At 37.1% G+C, this 26,081-nt stretch overlaps 1 protein-coding gene across 1 annotated transcript in view; it reads left to right on the forward strand.

Moving 5' to 3' along the window:
• The first annotated feature begins 16,759 nt into the window (after positions 1–16,759).
• AP1S3 (adaptor related protein complex 1 subunit sigma 3) overlaps positions 16,760–26,081 on the forward strand; it is a 79,117-nt gene continuing 69,795 nt past the window's right edge. The window contains exon 1 of the mRNA XM_074298601.1: positions 16,760–16,917. Coding sequence (XP_074154702.1) covers positions 16,915–16,917 — 3 coding nt within the window. The 5' untranslated portion in view covers positions 16,760–16,914. The remainder of the gene's footprint in view (positions 16,918–26,081) is intronic.

Consider the following 26,081-nt stretch of genomic DNA (forward strand, 5'->3'; position numbering starts at 1 on the left):
CACTTACATACAGCTAGTAAATGTCTGAGGCTAAATTTGAACTCATGAAGATGAGTCTTTTTCATTCCAAGCCCAGTGCTTAATCCACTCCATTACCTAACTGCCCTAATACTATTAATCAGTTTCTAACATATTAGGACATGGAGCTCTTGGAATCTCACTGTGTCTGAAGCAAGGATAAAAGCCTCCTGACTGAAAAGTTGGTTTTTTGTGTGTGGTTTTGCCAAAGGATAAGTTTTAGCCAGCAACTTGACAGTGCACTTGCCATGTCTATAAAACACTATTCTGGAGGCTAATTTAATTAAATCTTCACAAAGTAAAATTGACATATTTTGAAATATCTTTCAATATTCTTCAAGTATTTTAACTAGAAAGTAATATACTGTATATTTATATATAGTATAAAATAAAGTAATATAATATAATAAGTCCATCTAAAGTGATAAGTAGAGAGATGGAGCCAAAATGGTAGAGTGATAGAAAGCCATGTATTTGAGCTCCTATTCACAAATGTCTCCAAATAGACTTAGAAAATGTATTAGTCCAAATCCTGTTGGAGAAACTTAGAAGAAAGTCAGTGAATTCTTTCTCTGACCCACATCTATATAGGGAAACAGAAAGATCTACCGACATTGGAAACTGAGTCTAGATAGGAACAAGCTGGTATGGAGAGCATTCTTGCACTTGAAAAGAGGCTGAACATCAGGAAAAACAAGAAATTCCATTGCCAACTTGGTGTATCCTTATGCCCATGCTTGGATGGATGTCAACAGTTTTATTGCCTGCATTATTTAGTTCTGGGTCATTAATCTAGAGCATTCAGAAGGATACCCTGAATAGTGTACCAAGAAAAGGGGAAGTTCAGAAGCAAGCAGAAGCACTCTAGTTTAGACTCCAGGCATAGAGCAAGATGACCCAGTCTGAGGAAGAAAAATCAGTTCAAAGGGGAAACTATAATTATGTCATGCTGAATCAGCAAAACTTCCTAGTGGGCTGATAGGGGTTGAGTCCAACAGCATTCTCTTATTGCCTTGATTGAAACCTAAGTCAGGAACTTGTAGAACTCAGATGAGGGGAGTTAGGAATCAGACTTAGTTCTGGATCAGACCATTTAGGGGAACACTGAAACTGTGCAGAGAACCTAGCATAACACAGTGCTTGCTACTCCAAGTAAGCAACAAGACCACTCCACGCCCTAATATCAAATCCAAAATCAGGAATGAGGCTGGAAGAATAAGCAAAAAAACAAAAATCTATGATAAAGAACTATCATGACAGTAGAAAACCAGAAAGAAGACAGAAACCCTAAAGAAACCTCAGAGAAAAAAAACACAGTTTGGACCCAAACTTAACTAAAATTTCTGAAGGAGATGAATTAAGAATTTAAAATGTTTTTTGTAAATGAATTAAGATTGCTTGAAGAAAAGAATTTGAAAAAAAAATATTGAGCTATAGAAGAAAAAATCGGAAAGGGAATTTATAGCTTGGCAAAATAAGTTAGAATGGAGCGAACAGAAGCCAATGATGCCTTTTGAGACAACAAGAAATAAAATGAAATCAAAAGGCAGAAAAAAAAGTAGAAAAATTGAAGATATCTCATAGCAAAAAAACTTCTCTGGAAAACAGATCATGGGGAAAAACATTTAGGAATCACTGGACTTTTTATTTTGGGGGGAGGCATTTGGGGTTAAGTAACTTGCCTGGGCTCACACAGCTAGCAAGTGTTAAGTGTTTGAGGCTGGATTTGGACACCAGGACCAGTGTTCTTTCCAGTGTGCCATCTAGCGCCTAATCATTGGCCATTTTAAGCACCAAGACCAAAAAAAGAAAAAAAGAGCCTAGACCTTCTCTTTCAAACAGTTTTCAAAAAAAAACTCCCTAGAACTCTTAGAAGTAGAGAGCAAAGCAGAAATAGAAAGAATCCACTGGTCAGCTTCCTGAAAGAAATCTATAATGAAAATTCTTTAGCTTATCGTAGTTGAAATTCTGAACTTTCAGGTTAAAGAAAAAAAAAATCTGCAAACATCCAGAAAGAATTTAAGGATCAAAATGTCATAGTCAGGATCACACCTAATTTAATAGGTGCCATTGTAAAGGCAGAGACAACTTGGAATATGCTATTCCAGAAAGCAGAGAATACAGTTCTGTGGGGTTTATAGTCAAGAATAATTGACTCAACAAAACTGAATATGATGCCACAACGAAAGAAAATGGACCTTTCATGAAAGAGGACTTCCAGGCATTCCTGATGAAAAGAAAAGAGCAACAGAGAAACTCTGAAGTTAAAACAGTTAAGAGATCCCTCATATCTTAGAGCCAGGGAATTAAGAATAAAAAACCATGTGATCAATCATCAGCCTAGTGAATTTATTTGTCTGTAGACCCTAATGAAGAGCATCCATGAAATATTCAAATACTATCAGACTTGAACATTATGAGGTCAGGCATTGCTTATTGAATTGAAAGAAAGAATCCTAGGGAATAGACAGTATGACTTTAAACTGACTTCAGAGCTGAATGGTTTCTACTCATTGGACATTTACCACAACCAAATCTAAAAAACAAAGAATGGTCCAGTACTAAATTTAAATCAAAAATATGCAAATGCCATTTAGCCACATGATTAGTATTAGGCCAGTAGAGAAGGTTCTGGCTTTGAAGCCTGTAAATTCTAGGTTCTGGCTTTGGAGCCTGTAAATTCTGGGTTCAACTCTACCTCTTGAACCTATTAGTTCTCTGATCCTGGGTGTTATTTCACCATGGAAAATGGATTAATTGTAGCTGTAGAATAGACCTTAAGGAATGATTGGGAAGATCAAGTGAGATAGTATGTTTAATGTACTTTACATATCTTCAAGGGATAGTCAATAGATGTCAATTAGTCTACTAATCCAATAATCATCTCTATCTGGATTAATCTCAAATGTATTTAACCAGTATCTATATCAGTACTTCTAGTCTCACATTTTTAACTACTTCTTAGAGATCTAAAACTGGATGTCCCAAATGCATCTTAAACTCAATGTGTCCAATACTTAATTTATCAACTTCTATCAAGCCCTGCCCTTTTGAAGTTCCTTATTATTATTATTAGGCTACCACTATTTTCCCAATAACTCAAGATCACAATCTAGGAGTAATCCTCAAATTTTTATTCTCTTACACTCCTCCTATCCTCCGTCCCAATCTGTTGTGAAGTTCTGTTGATTCTTCTTTTGTATAGATATAGACATAGATATAGATAGTTTTGTATACTAAAACTGCCACCACCCTGATGCAATTCCTCTTTACTTCACTCCTAGACTTTTGCATTCGCTTCCTGGTTAATTTCCCACTCTTAAGTCTCTTCCTACTCCAATCCACCTACCACTTCCTTACCAAAGGATTTTTCTTTAAAAAAAAAAAAGGATTTTTAACAATGTCATTTCCCAATCAGTGACTGCTAGAGGCTTTCTATTTCTTTCACAACCAAATAATCCAAACTAATGTTAATGCTAATATTCAGAATTTTTCATTAAATTCTTGAAATTTTTATATCTTGGTTACTAAAACTGAAGTTAGAGTGACTTTCATAATTAAATAGATTCTGAAGATACCAACTGAATTGCATAATAACCAGTTGAAGGATTTTGTAAACTATCTTCTTTTATTGCCATATTAAATTAGTTATCTATAGGTATTAGTCTCTTGGAAATAAATCACAATGGAAAAACCTTCTAAGAAAACATATTTGATATGCCTCTGGATATTTAAATAAAAATTATGACTTTATTTTTGGTTGTATCCTCCTATCTGGTCATTTCTACATTAATAAGATTTCTCATATGAAGTCATATCTTCTTTTATTTGACTCTTTTAGCACCCTGCAGCTGGCTTTCATTAACTCATAAAAGGACTATTTCAATAGCTGATGGGTCTCCCTGGCTTAAGGTTCTTCTCACTCCAACTATCAAAATGATCTCCCTAATATGCACATCGGATCATGTCATTCCTCTACTCAATAATCTTCAGTGGCTCCCTACTATCCCCTGAATCAAATATAAAATCTGTTGATATATATAAACACAGAGAGAGAGACAGACAGACAGAGAAAGAGGGAAGGAGACAAGAGAGACAGAAAGATACACATACACACACAAAAAAAAAGAGAGAGAGGGAAAGATCCCTTCCTTCCTCTCTGCTTTGAGTCTGTGTGCCTTCAAATTCCCTAAACCTTAGTCACTAGGAGAACAGCTAATTTGGTTTCTTGGCTACTCTCCTCATTCCCTTCTGATTTAATCAAAAAAAGTGAACATACTTTATAAAGAGATCACCAGATGTTGCCATAATTTGACAGTTACTTTAATATCTTATTACCACATTAGAATATCATTTATGGCTAAAACCTATGACTATTTCTGAGTTGGGGATGAGAGGAAATGAAGTCACATCCCGCCATTTCTTAAATTTGAGTTGAGCGAGGTTACATGATTTACCTAAAGTCAAGCATTATGCAGTATCTAAGGCAGGACCCCTCTATTATTCTGACTCCGAGCTTCACACTTTCCCAACTATAGTACATTGCCTCCATTCTATTACACACCACATTATGGTTAGCCTATTAGCCTTTATTTCTTAATTCTTCACTTATATCATTAACATTAATGCCCCATTGTCTTCTTTTAGCTAACCTAGGGCTTTCTATTTTTTTGGTCCCCATCTACCTGGATTCTTCTTTTGGGCTAACTTCCCACTGTCCCTCTCCTCTCAGCTGCCTGTTTTCTAGGTGATAAAAGTGGCAATTGATCTGTTAATGACGAGGGGATGAAGAGGAAGAAAATGGAAAGGTTGGGAGTCCATCAGAGGTAAGCTCCATCTATCAAATCCCACTTTGGGCTCATGTCCAATGTCTCCTAAAGCTGAAAACGGCTTGGCCATATGCCAGTTGGTAACAAAGAAGCCGGATTATTTTTTGAGCCAAATAATTTAGGAACAGAACTGGATTATCCAAAGGTGTCACAATGGGATTAACTAAGTATCTCCACTGGAATCAATCAATGTCTTCTATAGAATGGTCATGAGCTTTCATGATAATAAAGATTTAGCATGAAAGTGAGTGCCTATCTATTAGAAGGGAGGCTCAGAAAAAAAAAAAAAAAGTGGTACATGGTGTAAGAAACAAGAGAATAGGGAATGTACAGAATTCCTGAATATATTTAGATGATATAAGGTGAAGAAAGCAGAACAATGTATACAACGGAAACAAGAACTAATACAATGAATTAAAAACACATTAAAAAGTAATTGAACCTATACACAGAATCATGAAATGCAATGTTTTGTTTAAGGAACAGCACTGAATCATGCAAAATGTGGAGAGAAGGGTGGAAAAGTAAGAGGAACTAGGTAATGATGGACCTTCAAGGAAAAGGGAAAATTTATATAATTTATATTTGATCCTTGAGGTTATTAGGGACCCAATGAAGTTTCCTGAATTGGTGATGATATGATTAAATATTCTCTTTGAAAAGATTGGACTTTAAACCTCTAAGATCTAACTCCATTGTCTATAATCCTCTGATTTTATCATTAGAAGTTAGGAGTCACAGATTAGGGGGTAGCTAGGTGGAGCAGTGGATAGAGCACCAGCCCTTTTTTTTTTTTTTTTTTTTTTTTTTTTCTGAGCCTCCCTTCTAATAGATAGGCACTCACTTTCATGCTAAATCTTTATTATCATGAAAGCTCATGACCATTCTATAGAAGACATTGATTGATTCCAGTGGAGATACTTAGTTAATCCCATTGTGACACCTTTGGATAATTCAGGAGGACCCAAGTTCAAATCTGGTCTCAGACACTTGACACTTCCTAGCTTTGTGATCCTGGGCAAGTCACTTAACCCCAGCTTCAGAAAAAGGAGGAAAAAAGAAAAAAAGAAAAAAAAAAAGGAGTGGCAGATTAATGAGAGATAAAGGAAATGAGCAAGTGATATGCAGCAAGTCCAGGATTAGATACAAAAAAGAGAAAGGCATTAAATGTCACACTTTTATGGAACAGTGGAGCATGAATTATTTTGTGATCTAATTAGATAGCAAAACACTGTGTTTACTATGAAATTATATCATATTTTTGCTAAATGAATACAATATACATAAATATTACTAGAACACTCATTACGATATTCTTAACTTATAGGAGAGCGACGGTCAGAAAAATTTTAAAAATGTAAAATAGTATCTCATCACAGCAGGATTTCTTGACAAAAATTTAAAAAAAATGAAAATGAGGCTGCAACCAAAATACATTTCTGAGCAGCTCATTTGTTAGCCAAGCAAAGAAACCTGTGTACCAATGGTGAATTAATTAAATCATATTTGATTGCAGTAGTTGAAGAAATGTATCCAAAGAAAATAAACTTAATAAGACTGTTAGCCTTTAGGCTCAATTAAAATCATATGCTCATGGACTGATATAATCATTTGGCACTATTTGTCTCTGAGAAAAGATATTTAAAAGATGAAGCATGTAAAATTTTATTATTTTCATTTATTGTTTTATTTATTTTTACTATTACAAAATCAGATTTGATTTTGTTGACAGGAAACCTTAATTTTTCTCTCAATAGTATCTTATTTTCCCAAATCCATGTAAATATAGGTTTCAACATTCATTTTTGCAAAATTTTGTGTTCCATTTTATTCTTCCTCCTCTTATCTCTCCCCTCTTCAAGAAAGCAAAAAATTTAATATAGGAAACCTAACTTTGAATCCCAATAAAATGATGTTACCTCCACTCCTTGAAACAATATTTCTTCTCATTAGTAGATCTGTTACAAAAAATGTATTCTATTATTATCATTATAGTTTGAAATTCATCAATAAAAATTTTGTGGGGGGAAAATCATCAGTGACATAAAGATAATCAGGAAGTCATGACAATTCTTAACTCATCTCTATTCTCCTGTCAAGTCCTGCTCCAAGAAAAGGACAGAATTGATAAGCTGAGCCATGTTAATCTAAACCACAAATGACTAATCTTTGTTAGCTTTTGCTAGGGCTGTTTGTGCATCAGCTTTTTTCAGAGTAAATTCTTTCTTAGTTATAAAATGAGTAGGTTGGGGTGGATGATCCCCAAAATGCTTTGGAGCTCTAACTTATGATCTTCTTTCCCCTTCATAATCTGAGTAAAGTATTGAGCATTGAGTTACTTTAGCACTTGCTCCTGTTGATTTCTTACTCAAAAGCCCATTGTTTTCAGCAATGGTTCTCAAACTTTAGGTCACATGATTCCTGTACATTCTTAAAAGTATTGAAGACTTTTTCTGTCCAAAGAATTCTTGTTCAGCTGGGTTCTAACAATCAACATGTACCATATTGGAAATTTAGCGTCTAGTATTTTTTTGAGAAGAGTTGGATCTTGTGGAACCCCTGAAAGGGTCTTGGGAATCCCCAGGAATCTCCAGATAACACTTGGAAAATGACTAGTTAACAGAATGAAACAGAAATTCCTTCACCCAGAAGTCAAAGTGTTTCATAATATACCACATTTCTCTAACAAATTACAGTTAAATCAGATGATTGACCATTCTGTGAACTTATATTATACTTTCCCATCTTCATGACTTTATTCAACCAATCATCAAGCTTTAGTAAGGACCTGCTTTAATGAGATGTATGGGTTTGAGGGGAAAAGATGAGTTCTGTTTTGGGCATGTTGAGTTGGAGATGCTTATCCAGTCTGAAATGTCTAATGCCCAGTTAGTGATATAGGACTGTAGGAAAGAGATTGGGGCTCAAAGTATGGAACTAGGAATTATCTGTCAACAGTTGAGGCATCTAGTGGCATATTGGGTAGAGTTGAACTTAACTCTGTACCTTCTCTGCCTTAAAGAATTGCTTGGAAAACTGAAAGGTTTGGTTTCTTGCTCCTGAATCACACAGCTCAGCAATGGACTTGAATTCAGGTCTCCATGACGTTCAGGTTCCCTTTATCCATTATACTCCATCTTATTTTTCAGGCTGGGGGAAAAATTATATCTTTATCTTCACTAACCTGTAACTGAAATGCAGCATTTTTTTCAAATACCTTTTTTTTTTTTTAAATTGTGTAAAGGGTTAAATAGATTTCACAAATTTGACAGAGGAACCTATGACCCAAAAAAGATCAAGACCCTTCCATTACATCATGATGCCTCTCTCTTTTCAATTGATTATGGATAATATTATGGACAATCCATGTAACATTTTATAATCCCGCCAAATAGGCTATGTATGCCTTAGTGAGAAATTCAAAATTCTAGATTTTGTGATTTTTTTTAGTAGAAGTTAGCACTATATTTATATGTATGTGTATATATTAGAACATAATATATAACCCTTTTCTCTCCTCTCTCTCTCCTTTTTTTTCCTCTCTCTCCTTCTCTTTCTCTCTCTCTCTCTCTCTCTCTCTCTCTCTCTCTCTCTCTCTCTCTCTCTCACTATGAAGTTGCAATCAAACAATAGAGATTTAAAATCTTTGCAGTTCTTCTTGGTTTTCTTTCAAGAGAATCACCTTGGATTTCCTTATTGCTTTCATAATTTATTTTTCTCCTTATGGCCCTTGTCCACTTGATCCCTGACTTTCCTATGATAGCTCACTCTCTGATGTAGTGACATTTCCATGAAATGGACTAAGGAATAAAACCAGGCTTGGCCAACCAAATATAAAAAAGTTTCACTTTGAGCAAAAACTAGAAGTATGTATGGATGGACTCCCTCTTCCATAGGCCCAGGAAACAAAATATGGAATTAAGACAAGGAATATATTTGGCTCCAGGGAACCAAACAAGGTTTTGGGTCTATGAAAGAAATAATAATAAAGCGTGTGGTACGGAAATGGTGAGGGGTCACCATTTAATAAAAAAGCTGGAGAGAGCTCTAGAGAAAAGCAAAGTTTATTGTACATTGTCTGGAGAAGGGCGTCCCACCCTTGGAGTAGACAATTGAAGAGAGGAAGCACCTCCTGTGGGCAGGACAGCACCTTTAATCCCTAATGCAAAATGCCCCCTCCCACCACTGACCCTCATCTTCATTGGCTGAGAGTCTTACATTCTAAACGCGAGATCTACCCTTGAAATTGAACTTAACCAATAAGTACATAGTTGCCCATATTTGGCTGAAATAGGGAGGAGATATCATGAGAGGGGAAGGCAATTATGCCCTTGACTAGAGGTTTAGAGTCCTTTAGGCCTACTCAAACTCTGAAGTAGATGAAGCTTTACTAGATTTTCACAACTGTCTTGATCTCACCTCATCTCATTCAAAAGGATTTTGCTTCTAGACTGTTTCAGTTCTTAAATCCTACTTAGTTCACCAACAGTTTAATGTTGCCACTCCAATTTAGCTAGGCTGTTGGCTTTTTGGATATTTCAGAGTATCATCAGGAAATATTTATGAAACCCTGTATAGGAAAAGTAGAAGATATCTCTTGTATTTTGGGGTTCTTAAACTCATAGGAGTTCCAAATATTATTTTGCAACTTCTAAGAGTGTATATACTTTTAGTCTGAGATTGACTATAGCATGTTTACAAAAGTATTTCCATGCCCTATCACCTAGAACCACATTTCTGGGCTAAGTACCAGTGAGAATAAGACACCCGTTGAACAAAATCATAAAGAAGAAAATTATTTTCTTAGGAATATTTCCTTGCATATGCCCTTCTGTCTTCCAATTCTTGTGGCTACTCTGTGATCTCTCCTTTCCTTCACTATGGAAAGGTGAAAATGGCTAATAAGGCTTAATATATTAAGCATAAGGTTTAATCTTATGGAAGGAACCTAGAAAGTGGCCTCATTCAACCCCTTCATTTTAGAGAGAAAGAAACTAAGACCAAGAAAAGGTAACCGAGTCCAGAGTCACAAAGGTAATGAATAATAAACCGAGAATTTGAACTCAATCTTCTGACTCTCCCTTCCTTTCCCACTCCTACAGGCTATCAATGTGTAATTGAGATTTCAGGCACTATTCAACAAATATTAGTTACTGCCCTACAGAAAGGGAGGATGGATATTTGTAATGTTCAATACCTATGAATTTTCCACTTATGGAAGAGAGTATCTTCCCATATCTCTTTTTTTGGGGCCTTGCTTATTCTCCGTAATTTTTCAACATTCACTTTTGATTTTTTTTGTAGTTCTTCTTTCCATTTTAGTCATTATATATATTGTTTCCTGGCTCTGTTTACTTCACTACAGCAGATGATATAGGTCTCTCCATGCTTCTCTGTATTCATTATATTTGCTGTTTCTTTTAACATAATAATTTCATTACATTCATGTACCACAGTTTACTTGGCCATCTTCCAGTCAATGGACATCTATTCTCCTCCTCAGTCCCCCAGTTCTTTGTTATTACATGCTATAATAAATAAATGTCATGAATATAAATATACTATACATATTTTAGTTATATGAGGACTTTCTTTTTATCAGTGACCTCAGAGTATAATCCTATTAGTGGAATCTCTAGGTCAAAGGTCATTTTAATCACTAACAAATTTCCTCATTTCTTTTTAGGGCACTGACATCCTAGTGAGTCTCTTATTGACTTCACAATAAATTAGTTGCCAGTTCTTGTTGATTGTACTTCTTCAACATCTCTCATTTTCCTCCTCCTTTCTACTTATAGTACTACTATCTTAAATCAGGCCTTCTTTTTATATAAACTATTATATAAGCAATTAACTGGTTATTCTCTATGGGCAACGAATGGCTCTTAAACGTAACTGTGAATTCTTCCTATATTGGGAGTCTTTTGCAGAAGTACAGAAAGAGGATACTGACCCAAGATAAGCTGAGTGTGAGAGTGGATTTTACAATTTCAGAGAGAATAGTCTGAGAAAGACAAGCCCCTCCAGGCCTTTTGCAGTGTCATGTCAGAAAAAATTCTTGGTTTTGTAGTATTGGTTCAAAATTATTCACATTCAAAATTGTCTGATTTTTTCACAACTGGAGCTGTGGACCATTGTGCTTTTTAAGATGCGCAAAAACTAGATAATATTAAACTTCCCTCTATTTTTTTCCTACCTTCAGAAGGCAAAGAATTACTTCCACATTTTCTCTGTATTTTTAAGTGGTTTCAACTTCCTGACATTTTTCATATAAAACCATGAACTGTCATTTATACTTTTGTAGGTTTTCAATTGCTCACAGAAGGAGTTTAATGGAAGGAACTAGTGAATGGCTGCTAGTACACAGCTTTAAATAAGATAGATGTTTGAAACTCAGGCTAAAATATTTAGGGTTTTAGCTTAGCTTGGAGCCTTTCAATTGCAATGTGAAAGAATTTGATTTTAGCCTCATAACTTTGGATATATTTCTCCTTAGCTGAATTTACTGGATTAAGTCTTATGTCGCTAGAGAACCAATCTATATATACTCTTGTCTATATTCCCTAATATATATATAATTCTTGTGGAGTGAGGGTGTTGACAGAACTGTAGCTCTTCCCAGCTGGAGGGCAGAGGTGTGGTCTGGAGAAAATTCAATCTGCCCACATTCTTAAAGTAGGGGGCCAGAACAGTAAGTTCCTCCTTATGCTTTCTGCTTATATATCCAAATCTTGCCAAATAATGCCATCTACCTACTGGTAACAGTCTCTTCTTTCTCTAATCCAACCTCCACATAGCTGTCATAATTATCTCTCTAAAGTCATTTCTCTAGTATGTAAGATCTCCCATAATTTGGCTTTAACCCCAACTTTTTCTGACTTAATTCACATGCCTTCTTTTCACACACGCTCTCCAAATCAGCCTTTGTATGTTGACATAAGATATCCCTCCTGTCTGAAAAACAAACCCACTTCAAATCTGCAGAATTCTTATTTTCTTTCAAGGCTCAGGTGCCACCTTGTCCAGGAAGTCTTTCCAGAGCCTCCCTATTTTAGTTCTCACTCCTTTCATCAATTAGCTCCAAATTAACATTTTTAATTTTTTGTACATGTTATGGCCCCAAGCAAAAGGTAAGTTTTCTGAGGGCAAAAATGGTTTTACATTAGTCTTTGCAACTTTGTAGTCTCAGTCTTTTATACATAATATCTCTCTACTTCATATGTGTTTGTTGAACTGAACTTGAATATATGACACTGAGTTAAGGTTTAAGGGTAAGAGGAGAAATAATATGTAATTTCAGGTGCAGAAATCTTAATTCCCAATCCTGTTCATATCCAGAAATGTCAGGAAGCAAACATTGAATCACATTGTCCAGCACTAGCTAATGGCAAGCTGTTTGTAACAGACTTTTTCCTACCTTTGATACTGAATTGAGACACAGGGACAAAGAAAGAAAAAATCTTATCATTGGATAGATTCCTTATTTATTTAACACAGCCAGTAAATCTATGGATTAGGAGCTAGAATTAATTTTATTTTCTGTAAGAAATATTACATAAGCATAGTATCAGTAATATTACTGTTCTTCAGACTACCAGATCTGTGTACTAGGTCTACATTAGCATGTGGGGAAAATGTCTGCAACTTAGGAAAATATTTTGAAGTAAAAAGACTTTTAAGACTTCTTCCTCACTCATTTCAGTGGGAACATGTCATTCCTCACCTCTACTTCTTGAAAGCCCTTCTTTCCTTTAAAACTCAACTTGAGTTTCTTCAAGAAGCCTTTCCTGGCTCCCCTAACTTCTACATGGCTTGAGTTTAGTAAAGGAATATCTTCCCCAAACTACATTTAATTTAGTTCATGCATGTGTACCCATATCCATACATACACAATACATGTTCTGTATCTACTTACATGTTGCATATTGGACCCAAGTTCCTTGCTTTTGCATTTGCATCTACAGTGCTTAGTATGGTGCCTGGCCTCATAATAGGCACTTAATAAATGCTAGTGCTAGGTCCATACAAAAATCCTCACATAATTCATTGTAAAGTTAGGAGAAAATGAGAAACCAAAGTGATCCGAGGAATTGCAGACTCATCTGTGTCCTCCACCAAAGCCCTATGCTGATGCCTCAGAGTTGAAGGAAGTTAAAAGTCCTTGGTTCTCAGCTTTGGCCCCGTATCTACCAAGCTGGGCCCTGGACAAATCACTTAACCCTGTTTGCCTCAATTTCTTAATCTATAAAATGAGCTGAAGGATTACCAGAAGGAAATGGTAAACCGCTCTAGTATCTTTGCCAAGAAAACACAGACAGGTCACGAAAAGTCAGACATGAAAAACAACTGAATGACTTTGGACTATATGTTTGTTGTCTGAATTTCTGCCCAAATGCAGAGAAAGAGGTTTAGTACTAGATCATTCTCAGGATGATGAAATTTTCATCATAGCAACCTTTGAAGAGATTTTATTAAGTTATGGGGTCTAAAGCTGAGGATCAAATGAAATAACATTTTTAAATAAAGCTTTTTATTTTCAAAACATATCCACAGATAATTTGACAATTTTGACCTTTGCATAGCCTTGTATTTCAGATTTTCTCCTTCCCTCTACCCCCTCTCCTAGATAGTAAGCAATCCAGTATATCTTAAACATGTTAAAATATATGTCAAATCCAATATGTATAAACATATTTATACAATTCTCTTGCTGCACAAGAAAAGTCAGATCAAAAAAAGAAAGTAAATGAGTAAGAAAAAATGCAAGTGAACAACAGCAAAAAGAGTGGGAATGTTATATTGTGATCCACATTCAGTTCCCATAGTTCTCTAGAGTCTAGATGGCTTTCTACATTGCAAGATCACTGGAATTGCCATCAATCATAAGATAACATTTTTAAAGTGCTTAGCACATAGTAGGTGATTAATAAATGCTGTTCCTTTCCTCATCTTCCCTGGAATATTAAGCAACTATGATCTTTGTTGGTGGAAGGAGATTCCATTCAGATAAATTTAATCTTGAAGTACTGAAATATATTTGTTACAACTTCTGACCAGCAATTGGATTAAACTATATGGAAATTTAGCAACAACAGTAATTATTCCTTAACCTAAAAAATCAGTATTATTGGAGGGGGTGTTCCTTTGAGAACTTAGTTACCAAAATTAGATTATGCCTATATCCTCTTGATTACAGATCGAGTCTTCTGTGAACTTTTAAAAACAATAACTTAGAAACTATATTTCAAAATAATTGGTTTCCTTTGGAATCCTATGTATTTTATTTTTTACATTTGCAAATTTTATTATGAAAAGGGGTGTATATAGCCTTCACCAAAGGATCCTCACAAAAAAAGTTTAGCATGTTCTGAGCTATTAAAAGTAACCTAGGGAAACAAAATAAATGTGGGCATAATGGATCACTTTAAGCCTCCAGTCTTAGTTAAGTCTTGACTATCTTTAAATATACAAATTGAGATCTGTTGATCAATTCATGCAGCCAGACCCGTCAAACGCCCCCACATTTTTTGATTATTCAGAGATAAATCTTTTCCTTTTATAAGCTTCTCTCTGCAATATGTGACAGTTTTATTCTCTTTAGCTCTGTGTCAAGGCTGCCAACTAAATGGCCCTGAGGCCTGGGATTATCTGTATTTTTCCTCTGTGTGTGTTTCTTTTTACCTGTTGGAAACACAGAATATGCATTTTCCCTATTACCCTTAAGCAAGTGAGGAGGATTTCAGAAAAGTTTCTGAAACCACTTTCATGACCTGTTTTAATTTGTGAAAGATCCTTGCAAGTGTTAATTAATCATATTTTTAAATAGTAAAAGTAATGAAACATTTGTATATTTATGTAGCAAAGTGTTTTTAGAAGAGCCTTCCTGTTTATTACTTTATTAGCTCTGAAGAGCTTTATAGCAACTGTGTGGGAGGCAGAAATGGTATTATTATCCTTAAGTAAGTCACCTGCCCAAGCTTACACAATAGATAAACTGAAAATACAAGGGAGGTACCTTCATGGACCTTAATTTCAAGTTCTGCAAAGTGAGTGGATTGGACTAGATTCAGGGGTTCTTTACCTAGGGTCCATTGACCCCCAAAGTGTTTATAAATTTAGGAAAAATTACATATTTATTTTCACTAATCTTTTAATTGAAATTTAGCATTTCCTTAAGTTATTTAAAAACATGATTTATAGGTTTCCCCAGACTGTGAAAGGGGTTAACACAAAAAAAGTTAAGAATCCCTAAGAATATCAATATTTAGACTATGAGACACTGAGATTTTATACTTGTACGGCCCTGAGCAAGACACAACTTTTCTCTGACTTGGTTTCCTTAGTAGCCAAGTAGGGATAATAAACATAGCAGCACCCAACTCCAGTGTAGTTGTGGAGATAAAATGAGATGATAAGTGTCCCAAGTCTTTGTGAAGTTTTAAATTTTACTAGGTCACCTTGCACTTTTGTAAATTGCTCTGCAAACCTTAAAGTAGTATATCAATGCTAGCCCAAATCCACTTTATTCTCAGCTCTATGTGGTAGTGTGCCAAATTTGAAGTCACAGATCCTGGGTTCCAATCTTATTACTTCCTTGTGACTTTAGGCAGGTCATTTAGTGTCTGCACCTTGGATTGCTTATTTGTCCTATGACTTTAGTTCTGTGGTCTTTTGCACTCCTTTCTTTCATAACTCTTCTTCGCCACTTCTCCACACCCTGGGACATCATCCTTCCTTTTCACTTTCTTTGCTTGGTGGCCCATACTCTATGGCAACTTTCTTGGGATTTTCAAACTCAGGCTGGCTTCAGGGTACTCATTGGGGAACTGAAGGCAGGCAGGAGTGCTTGGGGAAACCGCCGCATTTAATCTGGGCTGATAATCTATTTTAAAAATGAGCCGTGCAGCAAAATGATTTACAAATGTAAACAGTCATTCCATGTAATATTCCCGTTGTGAGTAGGCTGCAGTGTATTTGTGATGGCCTCATCTAACAAGTAGCATAACAGAAATCCTAGAAGGTGAGCCGGTCACGTGAGAGCTGAGGATAGCAAGGTGGTGTTTCGCTGTTATCCCTGAAATATTCAAGGAGAGTTCTCTAGGACCCTCCTAAAGTCACTTCCACACCCACCTTGGTGCGAATCATTCCCCTCTCCAGTCTATCCCACGTTCAGCTGTCTAAGTGAATTTCACAAAGTGATGACTGACCAAGTTACCCTTATTTCAGTAAATTTCTGTGTTCCCTATTTAAATTGAAAATTCTGTTTGACCTTTGAGGCCCTGCGCATCCAGGCTTCTTCCGACCTTCCCAGTCTCCTAAAACCTTCTTCCCCCTCCCTTCCCCCAACACGCTCTTAGATCCAGACACAAAGACCTTATTGGCGTTCTCTAATACACACTCCATCCCATTCCCTCGCCTTTTCACGGGATTACACCTCCCACCCACACCCCCGCAAGCGGTCCCAGCGCATTTCCTCCTCTAGGCTTCCCAGTCCTCCCACTGACCTACTTCTAGAGGTCTTTCCCCGTCTCCCCCGTCTTTTGGTCTTTCTGTTTGAAACTCCAGTGCACGGCGCCGGGCCCGACAACATAGTAAATGCTGGTTGATTGCTTCCCTGATGCAGGAGATCCCCCTTCGTCCTCTCGGCCTTGGTACCCGGGAGGCCCAGAGCTCTCTCCTTACTCCGCCCACCTGTTAGATTCCGCCCCAACCTGCAGCCCCGAGGGCCGGGCCGGCCGGTGCACCCCCCGCCTTCCCCCACTTCCAGCTTCGGACAGCCCGGGAACCTGAGCAGGGGGAACCTGCAGGGGCCGGGGCGTGGAGGTGGGGATGTTAGAGTGGGAGGAGGAGGAGGAGAAAAAGGAGGAGGCGGAGGAAGGGAAGAGGTAGCGCGGGGAGGAGTTTGCTAACTTTCAGTTTAAGGGCATTGTGGGAAACAACTATGGTCTGAGACGGCTTCACCTGTCACCTCGGCAGCTTGCTGCTCCTGGAGGGGCGGCGGCCGTCGGCGCGTCCCGCTTCTCGTCCGTTCTGTCCGGCAGCCCCGCAGGAGGTGGCCCCTGCCAACATGGTAAGGGACCGGGAGGCTCTGCCGGAGGGAAGGGGTGCGAGGAGGGAAGTGCCGCCTCCTTCCCCAGGCACCTGCTGCTGCAGCCGGGGGACAGCGAGCGCGGCGCGGGGAGGCGCGTCCAGGCGAGCGCGAGCGTCGGGCCCCGGCTCCGCGCACCTGCCGGGGACTACGGGGCGGGCAGGCAACTTGCGCTCCGGGGTCCCTGGGGACTGGCGGGGGGCGGCCTCCCAGGGAGGTCAGCCCCCGAAGGGAGGTTTGGGAACCCGGCCTGGCCACAGAAGTTGTGGGTTCCTCGGGAAGGGTGCTGAAAGTGGTGGGAAGGAGCCCAGAGGGTAAAGCAAAGAACACTCCACTGGGCGGCTGCCGGTTCAGATTCTCCCCAATCCTTACTACTTTGTGACATTGCTGGGACGGAGTTTCTCTATTTGTAATTTCCATGGTTTCTGAGATGCCTTCCTGCTCCAGATCTAGAATCTTACCCGGTGAGAAACGAAATTTGAGTGGCATGGTCTGCCTGGCCACACACTCACTTTCTCCATCTCTCCGTAAGTCTCCTGAAGAACTGGTGAAGGTAGCGTGCCAAAGGAAGCCTGTGGAGTTCAAATAGAAATTGGGTAGGGGTGAATCTTGCTGGTGATAGAGGCTGTGGAAAGAATGTAAAGACTCCCGGATTTTGCCAAAGAGACTACTGGTCGTAGATAAGAAAGATTTATCTGCCCCATTTACACATCATTTAGAAGCTGAAGGCTTCCTTATTTCTGGGGTCTATTCTGCTTTAGCAGCACAAACTTTGGGGTTTGACTTTGCCCCTGGGCCTTAGAATGTACATAATGAAGACTTTCCCCGTCTCCTGCTTAAATTTTCTTTGGAATTTGTGGCGGGGCTTTCTTTTGGTAACGAGCTCGACTTTGAATTTTTGTTTATGCAAAGGTGAATTTAATGCTGATCAGAAAAAGAAATCAGCATCACTGAAGATCTACTGTCTTATTTGTTGGTGAAATTGGAAGATTAAAAGAGGCTACTGAGATCTAATTTGGCCTCTGACACTTTCGCCAGCTTTGTGACCCCAAGCAAGGTACTTTATCCTGGCCTTGGAAATATTTAGGTGGTTCAGTAGATAGGTCAGAAGTCTGGAAGTCCTGAGCTGAAATCTGGCCAATGACACTTACTAGTTCTGTGAGCCTGAGAACTCACTTAACCATCATCTCAATCCACTGGAAAAAAGAAATGGCAAACCCTTCCACTATCTTTGCTAAGAAAACCCCCTGCCCACTATTCCATTCTGTGGCCCACAAAGATTTGGACACTCCTAAACAACTAGGCCAAAAGTTGCCCAAGAAAGCCATCTGTTGCCAAAAAGGTCCTTCAATCTCAGGGAAACTACCCTAGCGGGCTAATGCCCTTTTATTCTTCTCTTTTTCCTGATTGTCTACTCCTGACTCAATCTTCAATTCCATCCCATTCCTTTTCTCTTTCATCTGAAGCATGTCAAATGTTCTTTACATAGTTCCACGTTTATAAACAAAAGTTTGATCAATTGGACTAATGAACTCAGATTTTTGATGGCTCAAATAGCTTGCAAACCTCAGTTATGTGTGTCTGGGTTCTGTAGATTGCAGCAAGTTTGAAGCAAGCTTGAGAATTTCTGTGGTTTTCAATGATAGGTTTATTTGGACAGTTTATTTGGCTCTTCCTGCCAAGTGCTTCAAGCCTTCCTGTAGATTTGCTTTTGATAGGTTGTTGAGGTGAAAAAAATCTTAGGGGTCATCTAATTACTCATTTTGCAGATGGGGAAATTGAAGCTTATGGAGATAAAGGTAATAAGTAGCAGAGCAGAAATTTGCACACAAGCTTTCTGAATCCAAATATCTGACTCTTCACTCTACCACACTTCCCTAAGGAAACCCACAAAGTTTGGGGGGCTAAGGTTTCACAGGTTTGGACAATAATTTTGTTGTTGCTCATATGGCGTTCAACTCTTTTTGACTCCAATTTGGGGTTTTCATGGCAAAGATACTGGAATGTTTGTCATTTCATTCTCCAGTTTATTTTACAGATGAGGAATTGAGGCAAATAGGTATAAGTGATTTGCCCAGGATTACCCTGTCATTACATGTTCAAAGGCCAGAGTTGAACTAAAAAAAAGGCGAGTCCTCTGACTCCAGACCTGATACCCTGTACTGTGCCCTTAACACTTTTTAGCTGAGTATATATTCAGTAGGTGCTTCTGAAAAGTTTGAGGGGAAAATTGATTTTTTAAAAAATCATTGTATATAAACACAGAGAAATCAACTGGGAGTCCTTTTTAAAGTGAATACTTAAATCCTTTGGGTTTGGAAACTTAGTTTTCATATTGTATATGATTTATGGAAAGTAAGGTGCCTCTGTGCTAAAAAGGAGAGGAAATTGTTTCTTTTAAGCATTTAAGGTTTGAATCTAATGAAATATAAACTCTCATATTTAAACATGAGTGCATTTATTTATAAGAATCTTCCTGCACTGCACTCTGGGTAATTTGTAGCTGTATTTCCCACCTTGATAATAATTCAGTTTTATTTCAAATATGTTTCTGAGGTAGGAAAATTACCACCTTCCATGAAAATGCAGTTATAGTTACCAGGAAGAAACCATGACTCTCAGTCTGTTGATATTCTCTCTCTTCAATTTATTTTCAAAATCTTAACCATAATCTACATTACCAAAATGTTCAGGGTAGTTATTTTTACTTTTTTAGGGAAATGTGAGGTTTGATTGTAGTATATTGAATGCTGAGGTATTATTCTCCAAATGATTTTTTCATGTACAGATAACCTTGAATTATTATGGCTGGCTGCCTTTTGGATGTACCTGGAATGCTAATAGTGGTACTTATGTGGGGCCATTTTTCTGAAATTTTCTTTAATGGTTTATCAGCAAATGTTTTCTGGCTTTCATTCATGGGATCCTGGAAGGTTAGTGGTCTAGTCCTCTGTGATTTTATCCTTAGTCCAAATTTGGAAATCATGGTTTAAATTCAAGGTCAAGGCAGTATTAATCTAGTAAGTAGTTCCTTTTTTCTCTGATGTCAGGCAGGTACTGGCTGTTTGCCAGTAAACTGTGTGATACTGAAGCTGGGAGGCAGGGGGGAGCTGACCTCTGCTCTTGGTGGTATTCTACTGCCACTGACTTATGACAAGAGGGGAAGCCTGGTCTTTGGCATTCCCACTAATCTAAAAACATCAACACAGGAATGATTTGTGTACACCCTTCATTTTGATGTTATCAGGTTACTATGTTCATTTCCATGTACAGAGCTGTGCAATGTTAACAATTTATGTGTGGTGTCTTAGTAACAGCTGGGAGCATTCTTGAGGGAATTCCTAGGAAATATTCTAAAAACTGAATATTTGCCCTATTGTATTTGTGATGATCATTTTTGACTGACCACATCGAATGTTTTATTGAGAAATAAGTGGGAAAAAATGAACCTGATTACCTGTATCTTCCCATCAACAAATAAGCGAAATTCTTTGAATGTTCCCAAGGACAGTATCTTTGACATATTCCCTTGTGCCAGTGTTTAAATTAAAAAAAAAAAAAAAATGTTCCTACTGTAGCAACAGGTTATTCCCCAGAGACTCCCTAAACTTCCTTACAGGTTACATTTTCTCTTGGGCTAGGGTGTGTCTGGAGGGTATGTGTGATATTCCTTTTGATGTTTTATTTCAAACCTCCTCTAGGATTTGTCTTTATGTCATAGTTATTCTTACCTTTCTAACTCCCTTCCCATCTTTCATTAGGAGGAAGTAAAACAGTTGAATAAAAATCATCTGATATAGAATGTTGAAAGATTCTACATTGGATGATTTTTTTTTATATAATAATGTATTATTACAATATAATTGTTATAACATGTGTATACATATCTATGTGAAATATTCTGTAATCCATCTACTTCTCTATCATGAGGGAGAAAGTGTAATTCTTTCTTTTTCAAGTTTTTGGTTTTTCCATTACTCTGAGTTAACTTCTTTTTGGTGATATATTTCATTGTTGTCAACCTGCTTATTGTTCCTTAACTCTATTAGTTTACTGGATTTGCCTTATATTTTTCTAAATCCTTTACATTCCTCATTAGTGCACAGTAGAAATGTTTTTAAAGAAGTTTTTTGTTTTTAGTGCTTCTTTAGTCAGTGGATACTCATTCTAGCTTTTGCCTATCAGAAAGTGTTGCTTTGAATATTTTGGTGTATATATTAGATCTTTATTTCTGTCTTTGATATGGCCTGCTGTGTGATTATTGGGTCAAAAGATATGAATGGTTTAGCTACTTTTCTTGCAAAATAGAAAGTTGAAATTCAGATCTACTGCATCAACAAACTGCTTATCTTCCCATCTCTTCTCTACAATGTCTGTTTTCCTCTTTATTTTAATTTACATGTTCTTTGTTTTTATAACTTGGAACTTCTTTCTTTTATAATTGTATTTATAATTGTAATTCATCCTTTGCATTTCTTTTTACTATTTATCTGTTGAAGATTGGCACTTGATGTTATGCATTTGAATCAATTCCCTTGTATTTTAGATCAATAGTTTTTAAGATATGGCCCAGGGACCCATGAGAGCTCTCAAGACCTTTTCATAGGATCCACAAAGTCAAGTCAAAACTATTTTCATAATAAATAATGCTAAGATTCTTTGCCTATTAAAATACTCCTCTCTTTCCCAAGAAAACCCCAGAAGAGCTCATGAATAATTGGGCACTACTGAAACAATTGAACAGCAACAATCTCTGTGAGGTCAGTTTTAAACAACATCATAATAGGTAAAATGCAAAAGTAAATGAGAATCCATTTGTCTTCCCTTAAGCTAGATATTTGTGGGATATGTAAAACTGCACCTCTGTTCTCATTAATTTTTTTGTTTTGGAATAATATAATAATTTTCTAAAATAAAAAATGCTTATATTAGTTTATAATGAGTTTATTAATTTAAATATTTTAAAAAATTATTAGTTGTATTTCTTTTTTCTTTTCTTTTTTTTGCTGAGGCAATTGGAGTTAAGTGACTTGTCCAGAGTCACACAGCTAGGAAGTGTTAAGTGTCTTGAGACCTGATTTGAAATCAGGTCTTCCTGACTTCAGGGCTGGTGCTCTAACCATTGTGTTACCTAGCTGCTCCTATCTATATTACTAATATTATAAATAATGACAGACAATACCAAAATAAACAAAAGCTCTTTGGGGGAGCCTCAACAAATTTTAAGAGAACAAAGGGATCCTGAGGCCAAAAATTTCAAAACCACTGTTTTAGATGTGAAACTTTTCAATTATGTTAGTACTTTCCCTGCTCTTTGGTTCTGCATTAAAATCTCCTTTCATTGAGTTTATTCATGTAAAATCTTTTAATTTATAAATTCTAATTGTTTTATTCTTCTATTATCCCCTATTAGATTTTTTTTCCCTTAGCTGTAATTGTGAAAGTTTTTGACATAATTTTCCATGATTCCTCATGGTTGACAGTATCAAAGGCTTTGGTCAACTCTGCAAATGTGAACAAATCTCTGTTTTTCTGGCATTTCTCCTAGAGTTGTAGGGCAGCAAGCATTATATCAGTTTCACCCTTTCATAAGCCATACTGGCTCTCAGGTAGATGAACATCTTCCAGGTGAAGGGTGAACCTATTAAGGAGGCTTCAGGCCAGAATCTTGTCAAAAATGATTGAGAGAGACCACACTGTGATTGTCACAGGACAATCTATTTCCTTTACCTTTGTAGAGATCACAGTGGAGATATCCTTGAACTCCAGAGGGATAACCTCCTTTTGCAATATAACCCAGAAAATTTCAGTCAGCTTTTGTATGAGCACTTCCTTCCCCCACTTTCCCTTGTAAGTCTTAGCTGGAATAGAATCAGAACCAGGTGCTTTGCTGCATGAAAAGGAGCCTAATGGCATTCTTCCTTTGGAACTTCAGCTACCAACGGTTTGACTTTAACCTGATGTAAATGGTCAGTGGTTTCAGCATTCATTGATGTTGGGTCTTGCATTGAAAATGAGGTTGACATACCTATCTGGGTGTTTAGGAGGCTCCAAAGGAAAGCACGGGAGAGAAGAGATTAACTTCCAGACTGAAGGTCTACAAAGCTGTTGTGCTGACCTTGTATCCCTGTGAAACCTGGACAGTCTATCCATGCCGTGCTAGGAAACGGAATCACTTCTGTTTGAATTGTCTTAGGAAGATTTTGAGGATCATGTGGCAGGATAAGGTACTGGATACTGAGGTCCTTTCTCAAACTAAATTGCCAAGCATTCAAACTATTGCAGAGAGCACAACTCTGTTGGACTAGTCACACTGTTCGAATGTTTGATTGCCAAATGTACAGTTTCCAAAAAGTTTATTTTATGGAGAATCCACACAGAGCAAAAACTCACAAGGTAGCCAGAAAAAAGCGATACAAGGACACTCTCAGATCTTTCCTATGAATTTTGAATTGATTGTGTGACATAGGAGACATTGGCACAGGACCACTCAGCATGATGTGCCCTCATCAGAGAAGGAACTGAGCTCTAAGTCTGATCAACCACAGCCTGACACACTCTAATTCTACTGTAACATAATGATGTCATTTTGGTCCTCTGAAGTTGTGAAATTTACCTGAAATTTCTCTTTTTTCTAATTAAAAAAAAAAAAGTCTTGGCCTTTTACTCTTCAGGTTCAATGACATTTTATTGTCTTGAATAGGAAATATGCATTCTTCACCTTAATATTTATTTTTAATAAAGCTTTTTATTTTCAAAACATATGCATGGATAATTTGACAACATAGATCCTTGCATGGCCTTGTGTTTCAGATTTTCTCCTCCTTCCTCTTACCTCCTCCCCTAGATAGCAAGCAATATGACATATGTTAAACATGTTACAATATATGTTAAATCCAATATGTACAATTCTCTTGCTGCACGAAAAAAAATCAGATCAAAAAAAGAAAGTAAATGAGTAAGAAAACAAAATGCAAGCAAACAACAAAAAGAGTGAAAATGTTATGTTGTTATCCACATTCGGTTCCCACAGCCCTCTCTCTGAGTGTAGATGGCTCTCTTCATCACAAGATCACCAGAGCATCAATCATATCATTGTTGGAAAGAGTCATGTTCATCAGAATTGATCATCATATAATATTGATGTTGCCGTGTACCACCTTAATATTTATATCTAACACCTGATTGAATCATATCTATACTAACTTCATATACTATATCTTCTCTTCCCCTGGCACTGGATTGCCAACTTCTTTCTGCACAAGGTGGTACAGCGGCTAGAGAACTGAAAGACCTGAATTCAAATACGGCTTCAGTGATGTATTAGCTGTGAGCCCTTGAGCAAGTCACTTAACCTGTTTGCCTTAGTTTTTGCAACTATAAAATGGGGACAATAAGAAAACCTGCCTCACCAAGTTATAATAAGTATTAAATGAGATAATCTTTGTAAAAACACTTACCATGGAGTATCACACGTGTTGATTAAAAATAAATTATGATTCTTTTCCTCCCTTCCCTTCCTCTTCCTGCCTCCAGAGTCCATTACCTTTTGTTTTGAAGTCTCAGCTCAGAGACTTCACTCCTGTGAAACCTTCTCTCATCTAGACTCCCTTCCATCTCCAGCCCAAAGTGGTCTTTCTCCCTCATTAAATTTGCCTACTACACTTTGTTTATTGCTCCTTCCCACGTGTCATAGTCCCTCTGGTAGAATGTAAACTCATGGAAGCCAGAAACTGTAGGATTCTAGTTTTAGCTAATAGATTTAGGGTTGGAAGGCTTTTAGAGATTATTTAATTCAGTTTGTCTATTATATAGATGAGAAAGTAAAATGTATAAAATTTAGTGGCTTGCCTAAAGTCACATAGATGGTGAAATAGTGAGACATATTTGTTTTTAAAGTGCCTAACAATTCTGTTATCAGAGCAGGTATTTAATAAACATTTGCTGAATTAAAAATACCTTTTTTGTTGTTGAGTTGTTTAGTCATGCTCCATTCTTCCTGACTCCACTTTTATAGGGTTTTCTTGGCAGATACTGGAGTGGTTTTCCTTTTCTGAAGTCCCGATTTTACAGATGAAGAAACAAATATACTTTTTAAAAAAGCAACAAATTTAAATGTTATTGTTTCAGAATTTAATTATACAAAAGAACTTTTCTGTGATTTCTCCCTCCTGAAAGTTATTTGATTAAACATATCCCAAGGCTAGTGAAAATACATTCTAATTTCTTCTTTTGATAGGCTTTTATTTTTCTATTCTATCTCTGGATGTGAAGGTCACTCCAGAAAGACTTTTTTTTTTTTTTTTTTTTCTCCTACTTGCTTTATTTCTGTTTTGTTTTGGAATTAGGATGGGGAGAAGATGTAGTGAAAGTATTTCCATTCCTTTTACCCACTTCTTAAATTAAAGAAAAAATGAGGAGTAAGGGCAGAAAAATAGAAAGTCTTCCTTATTCTTCTGGTTGAAACTAGTACTGGTAAGAAAGGTTGTAATGTATTTTCTTCTGCATCAAATTTGTGAAGAGCTTTTTGTTGGCTAAACAAAATAATATTTTGACAGATTAGCAATTATGTGATAGAATGATCATTCATACTTTTTTGCTTTCCAAAATATTCTTAGAGCTTTTCTACTTTTGTGTTTTGGAACTGATCTCATCATTATGTATGTATATGTAAGATCTACCCAGACCTTTTCATACCTGGTTTGATTTTATCCATTTCCTTCCATGAAGCCTTTACTAAAAACTTAGCATTTCAATGAATTTCGGCCTTAGCAGGGATCTTAGTGACCATTCCATTGAAATACCTGAAAAAAAGGTATGCATGGTATTTCAGCCATACCTAAAAAACAAATGAACAGCAGCCAGGTGACCAGGTGGTAGAGGATATTATGCTATACTTGAAAATCCGGAAGACCCGAATTAAAGTCTAGTCTCAGATACATGTTACAGAATTGAGCAAGTCATTTGCCTAAGTTTCCTTATCTGAAAAATGAGAGGGTTGGGCTAAATCACCTTCGAGGTCCCTTTCTGCTCTATATGCACTTGTGAGGTCTAATAAGTAGTGATCCAACTTTAGCTTGAAGGCTTCAAGTAAGGAGTTCTGCACCTTCAGAGATAGCTTATTTCACTTGGGATAACTCTAATTG

Source organism: Sminthopsis crassicaudata, chromosome 3 (assembly GCF_048593235.1).
Source record: "Sminthopsis crassicaudata isolate SCR6 chromosome 3, ASM4859323v1, whole genome shotgun sequence".
Taxonomy (NCBI): Eukaryota; Metazoa; Chordata; class Mammalia; order Dasyuromorphia; family Dasyuridae; genus Sminthopsis; species Sminthopsis crassicaudata.